At 53.4% G+C, this 25,748-nt stretch overlaps 1 protein-coding gene and 1 non-coding gene across 3 annotated transcripts; both read right to left on the bottom strand.

Moving 5' to 3' along the window:
• Positions 1-657: 657 nt before the first annotated feature.
• On the bottom strand, positions 658-19,019 carry RAB35 (RAB35, member RAS oncogene family). Of its 2 annotated transcripts, XM_070220084.1 has the most exons (6): positions 18,445-19,019; positions 13,046-13,096; positions 9,854-9,977; positions 4,600-4,724; positions 4,384-4,508; positions 658-2,940 (listed from the first exon to the last, which is right to left on the bottom strand). In XM_070220084.1, the coding sequence occupies exons 1-6, from the start codon at positions 18,494-18,496 to the stop codon at positions 2,812-2,814; spliced, it is 606 nt and encodes a 201-aa protein (XP_070076185.1). In that variant the 5' UTR covers positions 18,497-19,019; the 3' UTR covers positions 658-2,811. The 2 variants fall into 2 exon arrangements, with proteins under 2 accessions (XP_070076185.1, XP_023502812.1); XM_023647044.2 differs by lacking the exon at positions 4,384-4,508 and having other exon boundaries at positions 18,445-18,709.
• On the bottom strand, positions 1,634-1,778 carry MIR9012 (microRNA mir-9012). The gene has a single exon (NR_128024.1). It is a non-coding gene; the product is annotated as a microRNA mir-9012 (primary transcript).
• Positions 19,020-25,748: the final 6,729 nt, after the last annotated feature.

The following is a 25,748-nucleotide window of genomic DNA, read 5'->3' as shown; positions in this document are numbered from 1 at the left end:
CAGTCATTGGGTACCTGGAGGGTTGGTTTGGTCAGAATACGGCTTCCGTTTCAGGGTGGCCTCTGGCTGGCCAGGAGAAGGCAGCAGTGGGGAGTCCCCACGAGCTGGGAGGTCACCTCAGACGCTGGTGCCCAATCAATGGATTCAGCCCTCCAGGGGCACCTCCCTCAGACGGTGGAGGCATCCTGTCTGTGACAGCCGTTTGGGAGCAGGGGCAGAGGGTACTGCCGCCACGCCCAGCCTGGCCCTGGGCTCCCTGCCAGTGCTGCGGTTGCCCGGCTGCAGGCAGAGCCGGCCGGCACTGCTCCCCCAGCCACGAGCGGGCTCTATAACCTGGCAGAAACCTGGAGCCAGCAAGAGAGTGCTGAGGGCAGAGCTTCCAGTGCGCCCTTCCGGGCATGCGGAGATAAACACGGAGCTTCCCCCGGCACCATACCACTGTGCTCCCCGCCAACGCGTCCAACCAGAGGGGAAGCTTGGCCCAGACCAGCCTTTCATGGAGGAAACAAACTTGGCTTTGACAGTGTCCCTAGGCCCCAGCAGGCACCTGTGCAGGACTCAGACCAGAACAAATGACCTGGACACAATGGGCGGGAAGGAGCCAGGCCCACCCAGAGCACAGCTGGAGGAGAGGAAACAGACCCCGGAAGACTGTTGGACAGCTTGAACCTTTATTTTTAGTATTTTTTTTAAAAAGCATAATTAGAAACTTTCAATACAGAAATAATCCTAGCAAACCATTTAAAAGTTTTGTTGTTCGACAGGAATTTCACATCAGGTCCACCAGGATATCGGTCCAGCCCTGTGAGCCCCCCACCCCCCATTCATGCGTGTAACACTCGGGACAGGCACACAGTCACCAAAATCACCCCACCAGCTCGGGCTGGCCGTCCAGTTGCCAGAAGCCATGGTGGCTTCTAGCCTCGGCTGGAAAATTCCAGGACCCCGTCCTCTTATTGCTTGAATTTGCAAGCACTGCCACACTGGCGTCACCTGAATGCTCAGAGTCGAGTATGCCGCCCACCTCAGGAGCCCCGAGCTCTGCACACCCCCCATAGGACCTCGGGCAGCCACGACAGTCCTGAGGACGGAGACCACGTTTTTGCTCCCAGTGCCCCAACCAGTGGGGGCCGCCTGCCGGTTGGCCCCGCAGCTGCCCTCTACAGCACCGACTTCCCAGTCCTCAGAGCTCCACCACCTGTCACATGGAACCACGGGCCTTTGGCAGTTTGGGGGAAGTGAAGAGACAGGTCAGAAGAAACCCCTAGTTCTTATTGATTAAAAACCCATCAAGTGTTAACATGGAAAATCTGCAGTGTGATCTGTGACGTGATTGTCCAATCAGGGCTTCGCCTGGAAATCGCCTAGGAAAGGAAATCTAATAACACACATCATGGTGTTGAAATAAATTATTTCCAGGTTATGTGATCCTTTTAGGGGAAAGGTGAATGAGGTGTCCCGGGCGGGGTGGGCGGGGGACAGTAATCAAGTGCAGATGACTCTGGTTTTTCCACCAGGGGACCGGGGTGGGTCAAAGCTGGCTGGCTCCCAGCCCCGGTTGCCATTCCTTCCCACCCGCGAAGAAACCCTCATGCTGCTAAAACAGTTCTGTCAGTGGTCCAAGGCTGCCTGCCGTCCAGCAGCCCCGGGCACCCGCTCCCCACATTCCAAGGTGCCTGGTGCTGCATCAGAGACCCAGGGACTCAGTGGGAGGCGCTGGGCCGACACAGACAAGGGTCCTTTCCCACCAAGAACTGGCCAGGCAGGCAGAGCTGCTCTGCCAAGAGCCCGGCACCACAATGAGAGGAAGCTATTCACTTTTTCTAAAAACACCGGACCCAAAGTGAGGTGGCCACAACTTTTGCTGCTGTGCCAACCAAACCTCAGGAAGAGAAGAAAAAAGTGTGAGGAACTTAATTCATTTGATTTGGCTTCATTTTCTTTATCTGTTAAAATAATGCTCCTCAGCCCTCCTGCAAGCCCCATCGCTGCACAAACAACCCCTACCTTTGTGGTGGAACTGAAACAGTTGGCATAGGTTAGAAACCACGGCTCCCCTGGGTGTGTCACTCAGAGGCATCTAGAAGGCAGGACAAGAAACCTGTTGGCCAAAGGGCAGGGATGACTCCTGTGGAACCAAAGGACTGGGCCAGCCGGGGGGCAGGGCCTTAGTCTAAGGGAACCTCCAGGCCTACCCCAGGGCCAGGTTTCCCCAGCTGCCAGGATGGGGATGGGGAAGGAAGGGACCTGGGCTGGGAACAGAGGCGGCACAGGCCCTGGAGACGGGGGAGGCCCTGCGTGCCACGGACAGAGGCCGACAGCCCGTAGAACGAGTAACATGGAGCCCGCTCCACCAGCCCAGGTTGGCAAAAGACGTGGCTAGAACGCGATCCTGTCTCCTCAGGAAGCTGCTGGCAGTAAGATGGGATGGGGAGGGGAGGGAGGGTCTGTCGCAGCAGGCTGGCATTAAGGAGGCAAAAGCCAGAGCAGGACGTGGGTGACACGGTGGTTAAAGCAATATACATTATGTACAAACTCTGGTTAATCAGTCCGCTCGGCTGGCAGCGTCCTCGCCGGGCCCAGGCGCCTTGGCCAGGGGGCAGGGGCACCAGAAGGGAAGGGCAGGTTGTCCAACACCTTCTTGGCACTTGAGGGGGAGGGGAGGAAGTGCCCGTGGCGCCTCCCGATACAAAAACGTGGAGAGAATTCTTTAAATAACGGCACGAAACTGAGACTGTCCCCCGAGGAGCCCACGGGCCTCAGGCCAGGGGAGTGGCCGCAGTGCAGTCTCTGCAGTGGGTGGGTGGGACATTAGCAGCAGCGTTTCTTTCGTTTACTGTTCTTCGTGAGCTTCACCACATCGTTCTGTTGCTGCTGCTGCTGTTTCGCTAAGTTGTCTTTCTTTGCTCGGAGGACCAGCTCTGTGATGCAGTTGAACATCTGTGAGGGTGAAGGAGGCAGGGCGGGCCTCAGACCCAGCGAGGAGGCGCCATGGCGGCTGTGCTACCTCTGCTGGCCAGCATGGCCGCCTCCCCACCTCCCCACGCCCAGCTTTCTATTTCTACTCATGAAGTTTTTTGTATGTATGCCCCCAAACCCGTTCTTGAAGGACACGGTAAATTATAAAGGTCAAAAAGAAACAAAATCAAAGACCCCTGAGCCATGTCTTGGGGAAGGCAATCTCTCAGGGATTTTCTAGTCTGTCTTTTAAAGAGAGAAAGAACCCCTTTCCTTCAGTTGGAATCTTCCGACAAGATGGATAAAGGTGCCTCTGTTTTAGTTACAAGCTAGAGGGACACTACCCCATGTAGGAGCCTGCCTACTCCAATGCACCTTACTACACATCCTAGAACCTTCCTGGGACCACCCTAAGACGTCCTTGCAATGCAGGACCCAGTGGAACTCAACCCACCAACCCACAGTCCTCTCCTCCACTCTGCTGGGAAAGGGACATAACCTGCTGACATAATTCGTTTCACTTATTCCTCACCACCCTGGGAGGCAGGGACTCCGAGCCGACCCCAATCTACAGAAGGAACAGATGGAGCCTCGAGAGGTTAAGTCCCTGCCCAAGGGCACACGGGCCCGCCACAGGCGCCCTAGCAGAAAGGCCCGTATTGTGATCCTAGCCTGACTGAGGCACCTGGGGTCCCCACTGCTGTGCAGTCGGGGTCCAGCATGCAATGGACATCTCAGCCTCCCTGGGCCTCTGGCCGCCACACACTGTGGGGCAGGACTCTCCCAAAGCCGCGAGCACGGCCAGCCTGGGCTTGGCAAAAGGTCCAGCTTTTCTCCCACAGATTCACAACTGCTTTCCAGCAGGCCCAGCAGAGTGAAGGGAAGCCACCCCAGGCCGGAGGCTCAGCTAGTCTTCGGGGGATGCACAGCCCCCGGAGCCTCTGAGGGGCACACAGCGGGTGCCCACCTGAGCTCTGGAGGCCACAAGAAAGCAACCTGGTCTCTGCAGGGAGGCCAAGGCCCTAGGGATAGCCAGAGACCTGGAAGAGGTAACTGCGGTGGGCCCAGAGGAGGGACAATGAGGCAGAGGACTGAGCGGAAACTGTGCGTGGCTGTGGTGTGGGACAGGTCTAAGTCTGACTCAGCCTCTTAGGAGCTGAGTGAGATTCCTTAAGTTGGAACCTCAGTCTGCCATCTGAAACGTGGGAATAATTTACCTCAGAGGACTGCTGAGATATGAGCTGACACCTTTAAAGGGCCTACCTCAATCCCTGACACTCAGTGGGCACTCAATAAATGCAGCTCCTGTGACATTTTCTGTCAGCCACCTGGAGGCCCTGGGCAGGCTAGGAGTGGGGAGAGGAGGGCCATGGTGGGGGACAGAGCCGCACTCCTCCCCCATCCCTGCTCCAGCCCCGGCCTCACCTCTTCCACGTTGACGTTCTCCTTAGCGCTGGTCTCAAACAACTGGATCCCCATCTGCCCGGCGAATTTGTAGGCATCTTCTGTCTCCACCACCTTCCGCTCAGGGTCATCATTCTTATTCCCCACTTCAAGGCAAAGCAAAGTCAGCCCGGCCCTGCGGGAGCACCCCCCACCACCTCCATCCCACTGTCCCCACCCCACTGGGTCCAGCCTCACCTAATATTCGACACACATCATCACAGTTTTGGTTGATTTCGTGAAGCCACCGCTTGACGTTGACAAAGGACTCGGCACTAGTGACGTCATAAACCACGATGACCCCGTGGGTCCCCCGATAATACCTGTAGGGCCAGAGTGTATCAGAGCTTCAGCCTAGACAAGAGGAGCCCCTTCACTAGGGCCCGCCTGCCCACAGCCGGGCAGCACCAGGGAAATGGCGAGGGGGCGGATGTGCCCGCGGACACCCCGAGTCTGCTCTCCACCTGGCCTCGGCTGGACACATCCCACCCGGCCAGCAGGAAAGGGTGCACACCAGCGCTGCTTCTCACGCTTGTCCCCAGGGGACCAGTGAATAGGGAGCGCTTGGCCCTGAGGTGGCCAACCAGGTCCAAACGTCTTTTAAGTTCTTATTTTATTTCTAAAGATCAGGCAGTTTTTACATTTGATATCATATTATCACTATCTTTGTTTTAACATTAAAAAATTTTCTCTCCTCAAGTCTGTCTTAGTAAAATGCCATTCCAAGAAGACACACCATTTGGGAAGCCCTGCCAAGGTCTGCATTCACTCCCCTGGGGGCAGGTGGGCACCTCCCTTCCTGCCACTCTGGGCTCGTCCAATCCATGCCGGAGGGAGGGAGAGCACGGGAACTGCGTGGGCAGCCAGGCACGGATGGGAAGAGGATGTCCAGATACCCACCGTGCCACCGTCCAAATGTGCAGACCCCCTGCCTGAGGTTAGCTAGAAGGTCCGGAAAGCAGGAGGACGCAAACATTCCTCTCCAGACACTGCGTCCCCATTATTCACACGCTTCAGGAGGACAGATGGGGACATCAGCTCCGGGAGGAAGACAAGGTCAGGGCCTCACACTCCCGGAGAGCCTTCCCTGCCCCGACACTGTGTAATCACCCAGAGCTGCAGATTCTCCTCACCAGGGGCTTCTGAGCACAAGGGTAAGAACCACTGCCTGCAAGAGGCCACGCTCCTGAGTGGACAGGCTGCCTCCACCTGACCCGCTGGCTGCCACCTGGCCCAACTCCAAGCACCTCCACCTGCCTTGGCTTATCAGCGCCTGGGCACTTGGCCCGTGAGCCACAGGTCCTCCGAGCGGCAGTTCTGAGCCCCACGGGCTTAGCAAGGATGGAGCCGGCCAGGCTGGGGGGTGCAGCTATGTTTTCACCTGCCTGCCCACTGGCTCTCTGGCCAACTCTTCACATCCTAGGCCCAACCACAGGACAAAAGCCTCCATCTCTGAAAGGCTGTGGGACCCTGGGAAGGTTACTGCATGCGCCACATCACATCTCAGTTTCCTCAACTATTAAATGGGGATGCCGGGGCTGGCCCCGTGGCCGAGTGGTTAAGTTTGCGCGCTCCGCTGCAGGCGGCCCAGTGTTTCGTTGGTTCGAATCCTGGGCACGGACATGGCACTGCTCATCAAACCACGCTGAGGCAGCGTCCCACATGCCACAACTAGAAGGACCCACAACAAAGAATATACAACTATGCACCAGGGGGCTTTGGGGAGAAAAAGGAAAAAATAAAATCTTTAAAAAAATAAAAATAAATAAATAAGTAAATAAAATAAAATGGGGATGCCTGTACTGAACTCTTGGGGTGGCTGTGAGGAATAAAGGAGATAACACATGTTTTCACAAGGGCCGGCAAGCAGCAAACGGTCAAGGAATGGTGGCTCTTTATATCGTTATTAATATTCCTTCCATGACAATCTGAGGCCCCTGACACAGGTGGAAGCAAACCAGGGGACAGCAGAGCAGCGGTGAAGGCAGCTTCCCTGATCTGGCTACCAAGGCTTCCAGCAAGAGAAGCCCTGCTGTACTCTGGGGTCAAGCCCAACCTGTCCCCTCGACCCATCTCTCCACCCCCCAGACACCTGCTGAGATGTCCCAGGGGCTTCAATCTGCCCACAGCTTTGCTTCTCAGGGACACAGCGCCACCTCCTGCCTTGGGGAGCCCTAACTATCCCGTTGTCTAAGTGCTCATCTGGGCACTGGGCCCTCAGAGCCAGCTCTCGGCCCTGCGCCTGCCCCCTGCCCTCCAGCAGCTGCTGCTGGGAGTGCCAGGTCATCACTTGGTTCACCCTGCTGGACACCCACCTGAGCGGGTGCAGGAATGCATGCTGGGAACCAGGGGGACAGAGAGTTGTCCCCTGACAGCAAGGCAATGCAAGCAGTGGAATGCATTTCCAAATTCTCCTTTGCTGAAGACTATTGAAGATGCGAAGAAATGCCTACAGCCACGGCCCCAGCCCAAAGCCCCCGCTGCTCCCTGGGAACCTCCGCTTTCTCTGGGGCCCAGGCAGGGCGACGTTATCCAAGACAGAGAATGGTCTGGGGATGAGGTCAGGGGCTCAGAGCTCCAGCAAGGAGAGCACCAGTGCTTCTGGGCTTCCTGTGACCACTGCCACCAGTGATCACTTCCACTCACGACAACCTAGTTCTATGCCAGGCCTAGCGTTTTCTATCCACCACCTTATTAATCTTTGCCACACCCTCGTCTGACAGACATGAGGGTCGCCATTTTACCAGTGAGGACGTGAGGGTGTGTGGAGTGACCTGCCTGAAGTCACACAGCTGGAAGTCACCAGGCCAGGTCCAACTCCTGGATCCAGGGCCAGGTATCGAAGGGGCTTTCCTTCCTCATCATCTCCTCCTCTCACCTCACCATCCAACACCTCACTACTCACTCCTCCCCAACCCACCCACCAGCCACACCTCAGTGGTCAGCAAACTCCAGCTACTGAGAGACAAACTATGAGGGAGTGACACAGGGCTCTTTCTCATCAGGCTAACAGCATGCAGTTTTAGTTTCTCTTTTAATGCCCCGAATCAGAAAAGGCCACACTATTGCACCCTGACTGCCCCAATCCCTAAAAAGAAAACAAACTCCTAAACTCGTCAAGACTCCTTCCTTCTTTGCCAGCTACCATCACAGGGCGTCCAGTCTCTCCGCAGCCCCTGGGCATGACCTGCAGTGACTCTTGCCTCATGAGGGGCAGAGTCAGGGACCCCAAGATGGGGCTACCTCAGCCTCCCCAGACAGCCAGGCAGGATGGGGCTGCCCCGGTGCCCAGAGGCCACCAGCGCACAGAGTGCCCTCGGGCAGCTGAGCAGCTCCAGTGTCCCCAACAGGATGCAGGAGGCAGTTCACCCCTTCCCGCCCCGAGAGGAGCTGACCTCACGGCGGCCCAGGGAGGGCTGGGGCTGCTCTGCCAAAAGGGCCCAGGCAGCCCAGGCCCCACTGCCCTCCCTGAAGCATTTCCCGTGGCCGTAGGCCCAATGTTCTCAGCCAGCCCTGGATTCCCTGACTGGTTTCAACCGACAGGAGGCACTGGAGCGCCTGCCCTCTGCCCCAGCCCCGCTCCCTCAGGGGTAGGAAGCCAGCAGCGAGCAGGGCTGTGGACTAGGCAAAGGCAAGAGCTTTGGCATCAGAAAGACCTCAATTCAACTCCTGACTAACTGACCAAGCTAAGTCACTTCACCCTCTGGGCCTCGGTTTTCTTGTCCAGTGAGGATTAACTGAAATGAAGCAGGTAAAGTCCTTAGCAACAGTCCCAACCAAGAGTAAGGACGTGTGGGGTCAGTGCCCAGACCTCCAGACCCTCACAAGAGGTCTTGGTCTCATTCAGGCCTGGACACTCGGGCCACCCAGAGCTCGTGATATCTGTCCTACCCCAAGGAGCCTCTGACCCAGCCGCCCTCCTCAGGGCCTCGCTGGCAGTTGCTGAGATACAGGGGAGCTCAGGCGGCTCATCAGCAAGTGTCACAGAGAGCGGAGCCAGGGAGCCCCCACGATGGGGACCCCTGGGGTCTTGGGAGGTCACTGACCACGGCACACATGCGCACTACAGGGCTACCCAATGACAGAAGCCCCTCCTGCTCAGCACTGCTCAGGCTCCAGCCCCTGAAACCTCCCTGACCAGGGCCGCCCACCCACCGGGCCTATCCCCCCACCACACTCAGCCAGCACCCGCTGCAGTCCCCCCACATTCCCAGCCACCCCAAGGGGGTCTCTTCAGCCCTCGCACTTCCCATCCCTCAGAAGATCCTGAGGGGCCTGGGGATGGGCAGCCAGCCTGGGTCGGCCCCGTTTCCGTGCTGAGGGAGGAAAGGGCTCTCTGGCCAGAGAACTTCCTCACATACCTTCCCAGGAGCCCCCACTCACAGAGGAACTGCTGGGGAGGGAAAGGAGAGGCCACCGAAGACGCAACTACTACAGGCAGCCAGACACCAGCTGCTACTCTGCATACATCCCGAGGTGGGGCTCAGGCTCTGCCCTTCACTGGGAGCAGGACCCCGCTTGAGGTTCCCTCATCCGTGAAACGGGGATAATAATAGTATCGACTGCAGAGAGCATCGAGAGCTCAATGAGATCATCCATGAGAGGCCCAAGCACAGAGTACCTGGGACACAGGACACAGCATTAAAGCAAATCCTAAAGGTAAATCCTCTGGGAAACTGAAGCACAGAGATTTTAGGCAACTTGCCCAAGGTCACACAGTAGAACAGAAATGTAAATTCCAAACTGTCTGCCTTCCAAGCCCTGCTCTGTCCTGGAACCTGTTCCATTAACAGTCCAAGAACCAAGAGCCCCTCCACAGGACTCCTGCGGTCTGGAGCTCCAGCTGGGATTTCCTCCTGTTTGCAGCTAAGCACAGAGGTGCTGCAGCAGCAAAGGAGGCCAACCCTCTAAGTGAGCCAGGTTCCCAGGAAACAGCTTTGGGGAGGCAGAGGAGGGGCCTCTCAAGGGCCTCTGATGTATCAGTGTTCCTTCCAGCAGAGAGAAGCCACCTCCAAGAAGTCACAGTGGGTGATGGGAGCCTGCATGGCCGACCCTAGGGGTCACAACTGATACCTAACGAGTAGCTGTTATTGGCTAAGTGTCTGACCACCTGGTGAAGCCAGTATCACTGCTATCCCATTTTACAGACAAAGGACCTGAAGGCCAGGGGGTAAGCTGACAGACGCGTACTGTCCCGACAGCCCCCAGAGCCAGGGGGCTCAGCCACTGCTCACCCACAGGCAGCAGCCACACCTTGTCCCCTCCTCCTCATGCATCTTCAGGAAGAGGAAGGGCTCAGATCGACAGCACCCACTGCGGCCAGCAAGGAGCTCACCTCCTGACAGCCTCAGGACCCATCCCAGTGACATTTCTCCCACGACCCGGGACTAGTCTCTCAACAGTATCCAAATGTCAGTGGCGAGGGGTCAGAATGGGAGCAGGCCTGACTCACGTGGAGGTGATGGTGCGGAAGCGCTCCTGCCCCGCCGTGTCCCAGATCTGCAGCTTCACCTTCTCCCCATTGATCTCCACCGTCCGAATCTTGAAATCCACACCGATTGTGGTGATGTAGCTGCCTGCACACACACGCACGTTAGCAAGGCCCCTGGGTGTCCCGTCAGACCGTGCGTGTCCTAAACTGCACAGGCCACCCCGGGCTCCACGATCCCTCCCCACTCCCTCTGTGCCCAGCACTTTCAAGGTCTCAGGGACACAGCCCTGAACAAGAAAGACAAGGTCCCTGCCCCGATGGAGCCCACAGTTGAGGTGAGGGCAACAGGCAGGATACAATGAAACAAAGTGGTATAAGAAGACAATTTCAAGAGTGATGAGCGCCACAAAGGAGATAAAACAGGTGATGTGACTGAGGGGCGGGGACAGGTTCCTTTACTGGGAGGGGCAGGGACATGTTAGCTGTGGTCTGAGAATGGTGGGAGGCCTATGATGCACTTGGGGTTTTTGTTTTCTATTCTATTCCAAACATTTTAAACGACCCACAAAATTAACTTCCTAATACACAAGTCAGACCTGCAAAACGCTGCTCCAGGCAGAGAAGACAGCAGCAAACCCAGCAATGGGTGGGGGTCATGTGAGGTCAAGCACACAGTTAGAGGCTGGGGGGGGGGGGGGGCGGCGAAGCCAGATCTCAGGGCCTTTGTGCCACTTTAGAGAGTGTGGACTTTCTCTTGCGTGTGACAGGCAGGCATTGAAGGGTTTTACCCAGAGCATGAGCTGCATTGTAAACAGCTCTCTTGGGGCAACTGTGTGAAAGATGGAGCTGAAGAGGATTTTTGGCCAATGTAACAGTCCTGTCTAGGCTTACAAAGCCCCAAATGCTAAGAACACACATTCTCGCTCCATTAGGAGCTTACAGTATACACAGTGCCACAGATAAGTCACACACAGTGACTGTATGAGGTACGGAAAGGATATATGAAAGGTCAAAGTTCAAGGTGGGGTGGAGATCAAGGAAGGCTTTGGGGAAGAAGTCACATTTGAGCCTAGCTTGACAGAATAGGTACAATTTCAAAGGATGAAATGAGGTAGGGAAAGACATCCACCCAGAGCAAAAGAGCTGAGGCACAAGCAGAGAGAGAATACATTCCAAAAAGAAGACAGCATCTGGTGCTCCGCGAGCTCTGGATAATGCCAAGGAAGGTGGCCCCGCACCTAGTGCTACAGGCACTCAATAAACAGCTGCTGGCTGAATGAGGGAGCGTGCGAGAGAGCGAGCGCACGAAAAGACAAGAATGAACTAACAGCACGAGAGAGGAAGTCAGAACGTTGAGCTGAAAAGAGATCGTGAAGACCAGTGGTTTTCAGTCAGGAATGACTGTGCCCCCAGAGGACACTTGGCAATGTCTAGAGACATTTTTGATGATCACAAGTGGGCGGGGGTGGGCAGTGGCAATGTTACCAGCATCTAGCTCAACATCCTTCAACACAGAGAGCAGCCCCCAGAATGAAGAATTATGGGCCCAAAGTGTCAACGGTGCTGAAGTGGAGAAACCTTGCTATAAACTCTGCTCACAAAAGAGAGGGTGGCTGCAGCATTACAACAGAGAACAGACCCTGCCAGAGACGTGCATTAGCAGGCGAACTCTGCAGTCCGGTGTGGGATGGGCAGGAGCTGCTGAAATGCTTCAGGCTAGAACAACAATGGTCTGAACTAAGACCCTGGTAGCAGAAACGGAAAGGAGGAGAGAGAGTGCAAAAGAGAACCCTCCAGGAGTCGAAAGCTCATAGGACGGGGAGTAAGAGGGACCTAAGGAGGAAGAGGAATGCTTCAAGCCCAGCATAATGAGAAGCTGCCCATTAGTTGCCATTCTTAAACAGACAGAAACATTTATTGGGAGATTGTATTTATTGAGAGATTACTTAGTCCCAGACACAGTGACTTGCGCTATCTCAGGTAATCCATGCAATAGCCCATGTGGGAGGGACGATGATTAGTCCTACTTTACAGACAAGCTGAGACTTAGTCACGCTCACGGTCACACAGGGAAGACAACTCTTTCCAACATCACACCACCAGCGGTGCTGCAGAGCTACTGTGGGGAGAAACCCACCGCTCCACCAAGACAGAGGCGTTGGCCATGTAATCACTTCCAATTTGTAGCTCACTCCTCAACCACATCATAGGGAATTCCCCACAAGACAGTCACATCTCAGACCTTGATCAGAGAGGCCAATCCAAGCCGAAGCCTCTGCAATGAACCTGATGGATTCAACAAATGAAAATACGTCCAGCTTCACCAGGGATCAGGGAAATACACCTTTAAACAAGACAGCACTTTTTGCCTATCGGCTTAGTAAAAATGAAGACTACTGAGACCCAGCACTGATCAGAGTTGACAAGGGGCACTTTCGACCCCTTCAGTGGGAGTGTCAGTTAACTTCTTGGAAGGCGAGTTGGCAGTACCCATGAAAATTTTAAACGCACATACGCCCTGACCTAGTTACTCCGCTTCTTTACAAGAATAAACATACAATGTATCCCAAGTAATGCAGCATCACCTAAAACAGATGCAGCCAGAAAGCGCACACATACCAAGAGCACTGTTACTGACTGAGGGGCATCCACGCACGGCCCAGGAAACTCCACAGCCATTCAAAAGACCCAGAGGGCTGCACAGAGACGTGGAAGGATGACGCTTGATGTGCTGAGGGGAAGGCAGGTCGCTGCCAAACCGCATGCGGAGTTGAGAAAAACGTCAGAGAGATACACACGGCTACACACGCTCAGAAAGATACACACCACTCGGAACAGAGGCTACCAGGGCAGGGGGGTGGGGAGGAGGTGAAGCGAAGCTTTCATTTTTCACTTTACTGAGTCCTCCTGTTTGAAATTTTATATAAGCATATACTAACTTGTAACATTTCTTTAATTTTGTTTTTCTTTTTTAAATGTTAGGGCACAAAAAGACCCTGGGTGGAAAAAGGATGGGCCGCAAAAGGATTTTTTTGAACACGATAAAGACCGACCACGGAGACTTCTAACCTACGCCTCTCTTGCTGCTCCTTCCCTCTCTGGCAATCAGAATGAGGACAGTTGTGACATTAGGCAGAGGTAAGTGTGTTCTGGCACCAGAGAAAGGGATCTTATAACCAAAACATCCCAGCAGCACCCCAGGGGCCCACTCACCTGAGAAAGTGTTGTCTGCAAAACGTAACAGCAAACTGCTCTTGCCCACACCTGCAAGAGAGGAAGCAGGCAATGAGAGGAGGCACTGGTCCCCCTCCAACCCCAATCCTTCGGGGATGTGATTCCCAGGTCCTAACTCCTAAGAAGCCCAGCAAGACCCATCTCCCTCCTCAATGCTGTTTTTTATCTCCCCAGCCCGTTCCACACCAAGAACAGCTCTCCCACTCAATCTCTGACCTTTTCCTCCGTCCTAGTGTAAGACAAGCTGCCCCCAAATCCCCAGGGAGAGATGAGAAAGGGTTCGTGCCCAGACCCCGGACTGAGGGCTAGCCCCAGCAACCCACAGGAAGATACCAGACGACAGAAATAAAGCAAGGGGAAGGTCAACCAAATGGCACTGCCCTAAACCGTGTCTAAAACATGGTCCCTCGAAAACTGCCCTTCATGTGTGGAGCTTCAGTTCGTGTGCAATGTGAGATGAGGAATTGTAGAGCTGGAAAGAACCCTTGAGGTCATCAGGCTATTTTGCAGGTGAGGAAACTGAGGCCCAGACAACCCAAACCAACTGTCAGCCGTCTTCCCCTGGCTGATGTCTCCACCCACTGGAGGGGTAGAAAGGGCGTGTCTACCTTACACCTATCAGCCCAACAGCTCACATAAGCTCAGACCATTTCACTTGCTACAGCATCACCTGGCATACTTGTTCCAAGAACAGGCGGAACCTCATAAGCTTGGCTTCCCTTTACTTCAACACAGAGCAGCTTTAGCCCGCCAAGGTGCACCTATCCTGTGTCCTCCTGTCCCATCCCCTTACCCCAGCCACCCCTAAGGCCAAAAGCCAGCTGGGTCAACTGGCCACAGAAGGAAAGCGTTAGCATGCACAGAGCACTGTGTGTGGTGGGCACTGCAACCCTCCTGTAATTCCAACCGCATCTCTAAAGAGGCAACTGAGGCTCCAGGAAGCGAGGCAGCTGGCCTAGGGTGCCTCTGCAGGAAGCGTGGAGCTGAGATCTGAATCCAGGTCTGTCTACGCCCGCCCGAACTCTTAGCTCTTTCCAATACATCCTGCTTGGGGAGTCATCATGCATCTGTCTCAGGACATGGAATAAAAAGACCCCAAAGGGGCTGCTGCATCTCACTCCTGCTAGATGTGCAGCCGCAGCGCTATGAAAGCTGGTTATGAGGAGATCTTAACCTAGATGCTCAGAAACGCCCCAAGCTAAGTGTGAATTTTGAGTATCTGTGCATATTTGTGGGGAGGAGCCCGCAGCGTTCATCAGATCCTCAGAGAAAGCACTGCCTCTGCCCCCATCCCCAGCTGTGTTTCTCTAAACCCAACTAAGCCCAGACATCCTCTCTGGGCAATCTTCTTGGAGGATCTCTTCCAGGGACTTCTCCAAGTGAGTGAGTTGTCCAGGGATGCCCAGAAAAACTTGTTTCATGGTGAAAATCTGGGTCTTACCTTCCCAGCGACAGGCTGGGGGAGCGGCTCTGAGCACACCGGAGCTGTACCCGCAGGACCTGCAGCTCAGCCCTGGGCCTGCAGTGCTCTCGCTCAGAGCCACTTCCTCATCGTTGCTTCTGCGAGGCTTCCTGCTGAGCCTGAGGAGAGCCCAAGTCCTGGGCTGGGTCCCTCACGGCTCTGCCTGACGCCAACACCCCACCGGCCCTGCCGGCCCCTTTGCTTCCTCCCGGGGCCTTCTGGGTCTGCTTACTCAGCTAAAAGCTCGTGTCTGGGCCGCCAGGCTGTGAGTCCCTCCAGGAAGGAGATCTCGCCTCACTCACCCTGGACATCCACAGTGCTGGAAGCCGGGCCCAGCACTTAGTAGGTGCACTGTTGAATGAATTTATGACTAAATGAATGCCAATTGCACTGGCAGCTGTGTTATCTAACCCTATAACTGCAGCATTAACAGGAGCCAAAGCAGTGGTTCAGACTTTGGGGGCCAAGAATCCTTTGTTTAAATTACACTTTATCTGACTCCCGTATACCCAAAACAGACAAGGGGGAAGTGCTCTCTCCACAGGAGGCAATGAGGCACAGCGTTCCCTGGCCTCCCCGGGGCCCCTTCCTTCACCCCCAGGCTCCACGGCAGAGCTGCTGAAAACCGCCAGGCTACAAAGGCCACTACAGTCACCACACTCACTGCTGCTTTGGGCCTGACACCAACCTCCAGCACTGCTCGTCCCTTTAACAGGAACAGAAACCCACCCTGAGAAACGCCAGCTCCTAAACATCCCTGGGGAAGCACGCTGCCACCATTCACCCCACAGCACCGGCGGAGGGAAGGGAGTGATAGGTACCAATCCACCTTCACCACAGCCAATCAACAGCTTCCCATGAGCCGCATCTGGCAGGAAACCCAACCAGCCCAGCCCAGTGTCCTTTCCCTGCGAGGAGCACGGGCCTGGGCCCTCGATGCCTCTTGGTGGCCAGGAGACAAAGATTGATTCTGCAAAAACCATACATGCCACTCTGCATCACTGCTCTGCCTGCATCAAACACCCTCTCTCCCCTGCCTGCCTCTTGGCCCACACAGATCCTCTGCTCCTCAAAGCCTGCACAGAAGTCCCCACCCTCGGCCCTGCTCTTCCCTGGGCTGTAGTTCCCTCACGCCGCTTTGCTTCAGTTCTAGACTGGTGAAGACCGTTAGACCTTCGAGTAGAGTGTCCTCAATTTTAATCCTGGCTCAGCAACTAATTCACTGTATAACTCAGACAAGTCACTCCCCCCTCCCCGGAGCCGCAGTTCACTCATCTGTGAAGTGAAGGCTTTCACCAGATCTCCGACAGCCACTCCAGCCTCCAGGTTCTAAGAAGGAGGATGGCCAGCCCCATGGATCAGATGCAACGCTGTTACAAAGCGAAGCCAATGTCACAAGGGAAGAGAAAATGTAGACCCTCAGGCATAAAGAAGAGCTGTAAAAGCTGAGAGAACGTATTCCAGAAGTGTGTACAAGCGGCAGGGTGGGAAGAAGAACTCTAGATTTACAAAGAAAGAAACTAACATTGAGGGCCTACTGTTTGCCAGGCCTGACACCAGCTGCTCACACATAGCATCAATGTGCATTAACTCCTGGCTTTGCCTCTGACAAGCTGTGCAACTGTGGGCAAGTCAGTCAGCTCCTCTGAGCCTTAGTTTCCTTATTTGACAAACTACACAGGCTATGGATGAGAACCAGACGAGAAAGTGTCTGTGAAATCATTTGATAAACCTTAAGGAAGCAGCCACAGAAGGAGCCCAGTTCAGGGGAGTGCACGATGTTGGTGTCCTTGCTCAGTCACCAAGGCTTAGTTTCAACTTCCATGGCTAACATCTCCCAGTCTCAGAAGCTCTCGGCTTTGAGTAACAGCTCATCATCAGGAGAAATTAAACTGCAGAGCGTCTGTCTCCTCTGCACAACGCAGTCCTACATGCTCAGACTGAACTAGGAGCCAGACTACATCCATCTCGACCCAGCGAGTCTTCTCCCACACCTGACTTCAGAGTGAAAAATCAATACACCACGCAAATGTACTGTGAGATGGGGGCCAAAACCATCCCCTGGGTTCCACAGGGGAGAAAAGCCAATAAGCTGCGTCTTCATGTACAGTTTATGCTTTTCATTTTTGGAGACGGACACACAGGCCCCAGATGTCTTGTAGAGGAATAAGGACCCCTGACCTTTAGGTGGGCTGACTTTAACTTCAAAAGGAGAGAAATCATACTGGTGCCAAGCCCCTCAGAACCAAGGCCAGGGCTGAAATCAAATCGTGTAAAGGCATAGGCCTCAGAGCCCTGGGGCATGCCAGAGGCCATCTCCAAGAGCAAGCCTACACAGTTCGTCTGGTTTTCTTTCATTCAAACCACAATGAATCTGTCCTCCACCTTTCTGACTCCTTCCCAAGCACAGCTACTCTTCATCTCCCTAGTTAGCCCCTAACTTTTCCCCTTACCTCTCTCTTCCACCAGTAACCACGGAAACCTCAGCCATCCTTCACCTGATCCAAACCACCAACCACATCCCAATCCAGCTCCACAGTGAGACCAAAACCCACCCACCTCCCTGGCCCAGCGATGAGGGTGAAACCTAGCACTCCTACGTCAGGGTCTCACTACGGCTTTCATTTGGTCCCCTCCTTCCTTAACAACCCACAGGCTCCCCCACCAACCTGGCTTCTGCCTCTAGTCACATGACCCCTTGCCCACACTCAACTCAGGTCTGGTCTATAAACTTGGCGTGCTCCCCAGCCTCCTTCCCCATCATATAACCCCAGCACCTCAGCTATGCTCCCATAAACCTCCTAGGGCCTGCCTCCCTGACCTCTTGGTCACCCCATAAACCTGCTTACCTGCCACACTCCAAACACCTCTAAAACCCTGCACCCTTTCCCAGAAACCAGCCTACCTGTTCTAAGGACACGTAGTATTTCATTCATTCATTCAACATGTACTAGGCACCTGCTGGGTGCCAGGCACTGCACTAGGCACTGGAGACAGAGCTGGGCACCGAACTAGGAGGCCTCCACAAGTATATATCCCGTCAAAGCCCTTTCCTAGTAGTGAGTGACCCACCTCCAGTACCGTCTAGTACACAGTGTGCAACAGCAAACACGTCCTGAGCACTCACTGTGTGCCAGGCACGGTTCCGAACACTATGTGTGCGTTATGTCACTGAACACTCAGCCAGCCCAGTGAGGCCGATTCTACCATTACCCCATTTCACAGATGAGGAAACGAACCACAGAGAGAGAGCAATTCAGCAGGAATGTGCCAGGCCCTGTGCGAGATGCTTTACCGGCCTTACCTCGTTGAAACCTCGCAGTAATCCCACTAGGCAGGTTCTGGGAATAGCCCCACTTTACAGAGGAAGAAACTGAGGCTTACAAAGGGTACGGATGACCCCATCACTAGCTAACGCCCAATGAGAGCTTACTTTACCCCAGGTCGGGTGCTAAGCACTTTTTCAGCCTTATCTCGCCCAATACTCACACCACAGCGAGGCAAGTCCCCACTTCTCAGACGACGGAACTGAGGCTCAGAAAGGCGAAACAACTCACCCAAGGTCACGGAGTGAGGAAGCTGGGAGTCCCGGACCCGAACCCGGGGCTCTCCAACTCCAGAAATCGCGCGACTTGACCAAGGTCACACGTGAGCCCGGGGCGGGCGCGGTGAGCGGACCCGGCGGCCTGGCCCCGACCCCCGCGCGCCCGGCCCCCCAGCTCCGCAGCCCGGTGCCCCAACCTCACCTCGGCGCGGCCCCGGCCCCTCGGCGCGCCCCTGGGGCCGGCGGCTGCCGGGCAGCCCCGCCCGCCCGCCCCGCGCGGGCCGGCACCTCCCCACCCGCCTGCCCGCCCCGAGGCCCCCGCGGGCCGCGCCCGGCAGGGCCCACGCCGCCTCTGGCCACCGCGGCCCTCACCACTGTCGCCGATGATGAGCAGCTTGAAGAGGTGGTCGTAGTCCCGGGCCATGGCGGGCGGGGGAGGCGCGCGCGGGCGGGCGGGGTCGGTGCTGGCCTCGCGATCCGCAGCTCCCTCCGGGCTGCTCCGGCAGCGGCGGATCCACTTCCCGAACAAACAGCCGGAACTGACAGAAACACCTCCCTCGGCTCCCCCTCCTCCTCCTCTTCAGCAGCCGCCGCCGCTGCCGCCGCCTCCCTCCTTCCCGCCCCGCCCCGCCACTGCGCAGGCGCAGCGCCTGGCACCGCCTCTGCGCAGCCGCAGCCGCATCCAGCCGCGCCCTCTCCGCGCTCATGCATCGCGCATGCGCCCCGGCACAGTCCCGCGGGCGCGGCCTGCCGGCTTCGCGTCTCCTCGGCCAACGTCGCCGCCGCTGCTCGCGCGGCCCCGAGGGCTCGGAGAGCCGAGCTGCTGTCGAGCTCTAAGTGAAAGAAGCCAAGAGGGCCGGAGACGCCCGGATGTGGCCCGGGACGAACTCGCTGCTTCATCTTCAAGACCCTCCGGCGCTGCGGAGAGGAAAGGACGGGCGCGCAGTGACCGTGGGGGCGGGGCTTGCGCCGATCTCCCGGTGTCTAGAGACAGGACTCGGACGCTCCGCCCCTTCCGCGTGGACGCCGCCTCCGGAGTGCGGGCTGCGGCGCCGACCGCGTCCCGGGCCTCGAGATGGACGCCGAGGGTTACGGGCCAGGAGTCGCTTGCCGGAGCGCTGCGTGTTAGGAGTGCGGCCTCTGAGGTCGGCGCTGGGTCGAATCGCATCCTAGCCCTTGACCTCTGGGAGCCTGAGTTGCCTGCTTGGTAACGTGGGGAGGGTGGTTCCAGATTCAGAGTCCCGTGCACCTCGACGCTGAGCCCGGGAGATGCATGACCCGGCGTGTCAGAGGCACCCCGGAGACGGAAGGCAGCAGCTCCCTCGGCTTCAATTTCACACCGCCTACAGATACACATCTCAGAGTCGTGTGGGTAGGAGGACCGGGGCCGCCAGAAGTTAAGCGGTATTTGGTGTATCATCAGCCCGTTTTTTTTCCGTTTTAGAGTAAGTTCCCACCTGCCCTAAAAATAGGATGCTCCTACTGCCAACCTGATAGAATTGTAGAGAAGATTTTTTAATTCTTCATAGCCCTGCCCCTTTCCAGTCAAGTGCCTGTTGGATATTTCTACTTGTTTTATCAAACTTCCTTTTTTTTTTTTTTTATTTTGACGTTATAAAAAATAATGCTTGGGCGGCCCGGTTGCGTAGTGGTTAAGTACACGTGCTACCCTTGGGCGTCCTGGGTTCGCAGGTTTGGTTCCCGGGAACGGACCTAGCGCCGTTCATCAAGCCACCCTGTGGCGGGGGTCCCACATACAAAAAAGAGGAAGGCTGGCGCAGATGTTAGTTCAGGGACGATCTTCCTCAGCAAAAAGAGGCGGATCAGCAACAGATGTTAGCTCAGGGACAGTCCTCCTCACCAAAAAAAAAAAATGCTCATAGTTTTAAAAAGAAATGTACAGAAGCTTACCAAAAAGTACAAGTTACTATTTTTCCTTCAGACCCACTCCTTGTAGGTAATCCTGTTAAGAAGTTTCTTGGATACCTTAAAATGCTTAAAACATATTTGTTGAATGAATAAATATCCTTTAATGAATTTCTGTGCCTACCCAAACACATATATGTATATGTGCCTATGTACGTTGCCTTTTCTCTTTAGACATGGTCATTTTGCAGCTGCATGGGATGGTACTCCATCATATGGTTGTACCATAATTTAACCACTCTGCCGTTGACAGGCATTCATGTTGTTTATAGTGCTTTGTTACTATCAGCAGTGTTGCAGGGAAGATCCTCCAACAGCACATGGAGTGTCTGACTCCAGCTTTGAGTTGTTTTCCAGGAGCTGAGAATCAGTGTGGTGATGTCAAAAGAACATGGGCTTACAATCTGAAGGTACGGGCTGGGAGAGGAACTGCTCATATGCTCATATGCCTGTTGGAAAACGGTCCTTCTTGGTCCGGGAAGGGCTGGTGGGACCCCCTTTGATCCAGCAGTTTTAGGGAAGAAGGAAGCCTCAGTGCAGCCACCAGCCAAGCACACTCAACCCTGACCAGTCAGTGCGGCAGGAGATGACTCCACATCTTCTGGAGTCGGAGAGACTTGGGTTCAATTGCTAGCTTTGAAATCCTGACTCCATCCCTTAAAAGATTTGAGATTTTGGATGTCACCTCACAGTGTCTCGGAGCCTCAGTTTGCTCACAGAGTAGTTGGGAGGATTAGAGATGTTTGTAAATTACCTGGCACCTATAGGCATGTGATAAACAGTAACTAATGCTGCTAACCAAGGTCATTTTGCACGGACTTATTCATACTTGCAGCCATTTCCTATTGTAGACTCTCATACACATTCCCAAGGCAGCCTCCTGATAGCAGGGCTGCAGGATACTTTCGAGAAATAGAGCAGAATTGGCCATTATAAAGACCAGATTCCTGATTTGCCTGCCTGTGTCTTCTGGAAAGCAATAGGCATTACTTCATTTATTCAGTAACTATTTAAGGCATGCTTTTTATGATGTGCCACAGATTGCAGAATAGAGCCTTTTCCCTCCGGGAGCTTACAGTATCATCAGAGATAAGACATACTCATGAGGAATTAAAAATACAAGACAACACAGTAGATAAAATAGCTGTCAAATAAGCAGTCTAGACTTCAGAGGAGGAGAGCTATTTTTAGCCACAATGAGGGGGAGAGATTTCATCCTAAGATTTCATGATGGAATTGGAATTTAGAGAGCCTTGAATGACAGGTGTATTTAGACAGCTGCTGTCACAGCCTGTGAGAATCATCAATTTTGGCTTTGAGGGGGAATTCCCTATGGGCCAGGATATGTGCCTGGCATCCCAAAAATGAAACTGAGCACATTTCCTCTAGAAACATTGTTTTGCATTTATTTAAACTACAATTCAGTGACTGGAGCTGTGTTATGGTTGATAGATAGACAGAAACTTTATAGAAATATCCACTTATGTGATCTGAGGTGAGTGTTGGTGTGTCAGTGGGAAATGTCCGCTGTTCAGAACAGCCAGCTGACAGATGAGCTTCTGCAACACCACCTGTTTGTACCTGCGAAACTACAATGGGGACGCATTGAAAGTTTTTGAGCAGAGGAGCAATATCAAACTATTACTTTAGGAAAGTAATCTGGCGTGAGCATGCAGGATGGATTTTAGCTGCAGCGCTGTAAAGGAGGTGATTGTAAAGCCCAGGTGTGAGGTAACAGCAGGAAGGGATGGATGCAAAAGACAATATGCAAACAATATCAACCAGACAAAGCAGCATTAAAAAAAAAATCCTGTAACTTGCCTGGCAACTGGATTCATTTGCTACTTCAACAGATATTTGTGTGCCTCCCAGGTGCCAGGCACTGTGCCGGGCACTGAGGATATAACATCGAAACAAAGCCCCCTCCTCATGGAGCTTACAGTACAAGGGTGGAAGACACGGCATTCATTCTTCCACAAATATTTGAGGGCTTACTGTGTGCCAGGCGCTGATGGAGGAGCTGGAGAGGTAGCAGTAAATAAAAATTTAAAATCCCTGCTTCCATGGAGCTTACATTCTGGTAGAGAATACAAATAAATGTGTGTCTAAAGAGAGAAATAACTGAGAGTAATGGGGAAAGGAGTGTGCAAGGTTTACAGGAACAGACAGTGACACCATGGAGGTGGTGGAGGATATACCAGTCACTCAAGTGTGGCCGTGAATGAAAAGAGAAATAGAAGGGTTGGTAGAACAGTGGGGCTGAATGAAGTATTTTTCAGGGTGGTGGAGATAGAGGATTAGCAGCCAGTGAATAGTAAGGATTGAGTAGTAAGGACTGAAGATGGGTTAGGGGCACTCTAAGAGCTTAAATGGCAAAGAGAGTTGGGAAGTGCAGTGTCACCAACAGGGAGGCTGAGAGGGTAAAGGAGAGGAAAGCTCAAGCCTGAGGCCTTGGAGACAGAGCCAGCAGTGCCTCAAGGGTAGCAGTCAGAGAGATGAAGATTAGTGCAGCGGGGGCCTGGAGAGACCTGTGAAATCCAAATTTCAGACTGCTCAGCAGTGGATTCTAACGCTGAGATAGGTAGCAAGGGAGGAAGCACATGCAAGAAGGTGGGAGTGGGTGATGAGAATTTAGAGAGGGCAGGTAAACTGAAGGTCGGATTGAATTAGGAGGGGCTGGGGCACCCTCCAACATGCTGGTCAAGGAGGGAAGGAATAAAGGGGGTTGCATCCAGTCTCCCTTTGATGAGACTGGAAATTGGCCCTTCCCCCATACCTGCATGCCTGATGCCATACCAAGAGACTTGGCCATGGCCTTGCCCTCAGGTAGCCCCCAAAATCAAGTGAGCATTAAGTTCTTTGACTGCAGGGACCATCCTGATATCCTCTGGGACCTAGCTCATGGGGCACTTGGTGTCTGTTGAATTAAAGTGAAGCCACGAGCCAGCCCTGATGGCCTAATGGTTAAAGTCTGGCGCGTTCTGCTTCAGTGGCCTGGGTTCAGTTCCTGGGCACAGAACATCACCACCCGTCTGTCAGTAGCCATGCTGTGGCAGCAGCTCACATAGAAGAACTAGAAGGACCTAAAACTAGAACATACAACTGTGTACTCAGGGAGAATTTTTCCCAGCAAAAAATAAGTAAAATGAAGCCACACACAGAATTTAAAGAGTTAGAAGGAACATCACAAACAATCTAGTGGAACTCTCTCTTGAGTTTGCTTTCTGTGGGGTGTGGGCCAAACTTGGGGTCTCTCACTCTAACTCAGGGTCAACCCCCACTCCCTCTGCTCCTGCCAAACCCTTCAGTAGGATTTTCCCCCTCATCTTTTAGACTAGATAAGTGGTTTTCAAACTAGTCTGACCCTAGGGCTCCCTAAAACCCTTTCAAAGGATCTGCAAAGTCAAAACATTTTCATGATACTAAAATGTTATTTGCCTTTTCCACTCTCATTCACTTATGGGTGTACCATAGTTTTCCAGAGCCTACATGACGTGATATCACAACAGATTGACTGAGAATCCAGACATTAAAGAGACTTGGAAAAATGTAAAACAATGCCACTCTCCTCACTAAACTGGCTCTTGTTTTGGAAACTTAGTTATATTTGTTACGGTTATTTATGCTAACAGGTAATGGGTTTATTAAGTGAATTAATAAAACTTTTAAAGCTGACCAGTTTTGATGTCTAGGATGGTAAATATTAACAGATAAGATACATATAAGCAAGAGCTCTTTGGGGTCCTCAGTAATTTTTCAAAGTATAAAGAGGACCTGAGGGGCTGGCCCCGTGGCTGAGTGGTTAAGTTTGCGCGCTCTGCTGCAGGCGGCCCAGTGTTTCGTTGGTTCGAATCCTGGGGGCGGACATGGCACTGCTCATCAAACCACGCTGAGGCAGTGTCCCACATGCCACAACTAGAAGGACCCACAACAAAGAATGTACAACTATGTACCAGTGGGCTTTGGGGAGAAAAAGGAAAAAATAAAATCTTTGGAAAAAAAAGAGGACCTGAGGCCAAAATGTTTGAGAAATGCTAGATTAGATACCCCTGTGCCCCAGCTTCCCACCCCCTTTTTTATGGGAATCTAAATGGTAAGAAGGATCTAATGTAACTTATGACCAGCTGCCATCTCAACCAGAGAAATCTGAGAACAGCATCAGAAAGTAACCGATGTATTCCACTCCGACACACTCAGGAAGTCTCACCCAGAAATCCCACTGAGGTAATAATCCTTGGACCAGTTTTTCCAGTTTCCGAAGCTTTGGTAGTATCAACACCACCCTTCCACGCGGGCGGGCTGCAGGGAACGCTCCTACCAGAACTGAGGGGCAGCTCAGAACCACTCAGGGAAGTAACTGGGCTCCAGCTCTTCCAGAAAGTGAAGCCCAGTCACTCCACAGAGCCACATGCCCAAAACTTGACTAGTTTTTGTTAAATTCATCTCTAAAATTATCTTTATAGAATGGCCCTGGGGCTCAGTAACCAGGGTATCAAGAAATACAGGTTTTCTCCAGTTCTGCAGCCAACTGGCTATATGACCTTAGAGACGCTCCTTTCCATCTGTACCTCAACTTTACTCCTCATGAAATAAGCCCCATCTCCTCCTGGCCTCTCCCACGAGTGAGTCTGCTCTAACAACGATGGTACAGTGCTTTCCTGCCCAGGCACAGGGAAGACCCATTCACATGCTGACATACCTCTCATTCAGTGTTTCAGATATTCAAACACAGTAACGGTCATTCCTCAAAAGAAATCTGATTTTCAAACTTCGGGCTCAAAACGTTAACAATACATCTGCAAATTCGGGTCCAGCAATTAACTCCTGAATACGAGAGCACTCATATGCTTGCGACACACCTGCTGCGGCAGGAGGTGCCTATGGCTCAGTCTCTTTTCCTTGACGTATGTCATTTTACTCATATCATCCACGTACCGAGCACCTCCCATGTGCCCAGCCTTGTGCTGAGTGCATTACCTCATTCCCTCCAGACAAGCCTGCGTGACTGAACCATCACTGTACAGCTGAGGGTACGTGGGCTCGGAGAGGTTAAGGAACATGCTCTGGGTCACCTAGCTTAATATTAAGCGGTAAAGTTAAGGTTCAAACCTGACTTCAAAGTCCATGTGGCTCCAGTACAGTTAGTACACTAGACTAGAACTTTAAATTGCTATCTGCATTTCCATAAAAATATTTTAGAACCTAGATCTTTAAGTTAGACTAGTTCCTGTTTTTCCCTATTGTTCTAATTTAGAAAGGCTTGAAACAATTTAAGGCATGTACACAGAACCTAACTTAGAAGAAAAACTTTCCTAACTGCCCATCTTGTTTCAAAATCTGCTCTCAGTAATATAATGTCTCGAAACCCCTGCAAATAAAATAGTGTCAATCCTACAGGACCCTTCCCCCCCACCTCCCCGCCCCAAGCCCTCTAGGATGAATGGAACTCACCTGTAGGTTTGGTTCCTAGAAGGCATGCCATACTCTCCCACATTTTAAAATAATCTTGATTCCAGAGGCTCCCAGAGTTAGTTGAAGGGTTGAGAATGCTCAATTTCATTTTCCCTGGACTAGCTAAGGGCACATCATTTTGTCATTGCTTTCAGACACGTGGTGTCCTGTAAATGCGGTGAGGTATCAATCAGCCCGGAGAGCAGTGGGTGGGGACTGGGTGGGGGGGGGGGGGGGCGGATAGAGCCCCGGGCGTCATCTGGAGCCGCCTCAGCCATTTAACCGGCATGCAGCACCTG

The sequence above is a fragment of the Equus caballus genome, chromosome 8, assembly GCF_041296265.1.
Source record: "Equus caballus isolate H_3958 breed thoroughbred chromosome 8, TB-T2T, whole genome shotgun sequence".
Classification (NCBI taxonomy): domain Eukaryota; kingdom Metazoa; phylum Chordata; class Mammalia; order Perissodactyla; family Equidae; genus Equus; species Equus caballus.
This window is presented reverse-complemented; position numbering and strand designations above follow the sequence as displayed.

What these genes read in the sequence shown, in the direction of transcription:
- RAB35 (XM_070220084.1), bottom strand. Translation starts at nt 18,496, where the DNA reads ATGGCCCGGGACTACGACCACCTCTTCAAGCTGCTCATCATCGGCGAC. An exon ending in GCTCATCATCGGCGACAGTG is followed by an intron (nt 13,097 to 18,444) that starts GTGAGGGCCGCG and finishes CCTCTCTTGCAG; the next exon opens with GTGTGGGCAAGAGCAGTTTG. An exon ending in AGAACGTCAACGTGGAAGAG is followed by an intron (nt 2,941 to 4,383) that starts GTGAGGCCGGGG and finishes TCACCCTCACAG; the next exon opens with ATGTTCAACTGCATCACAGA.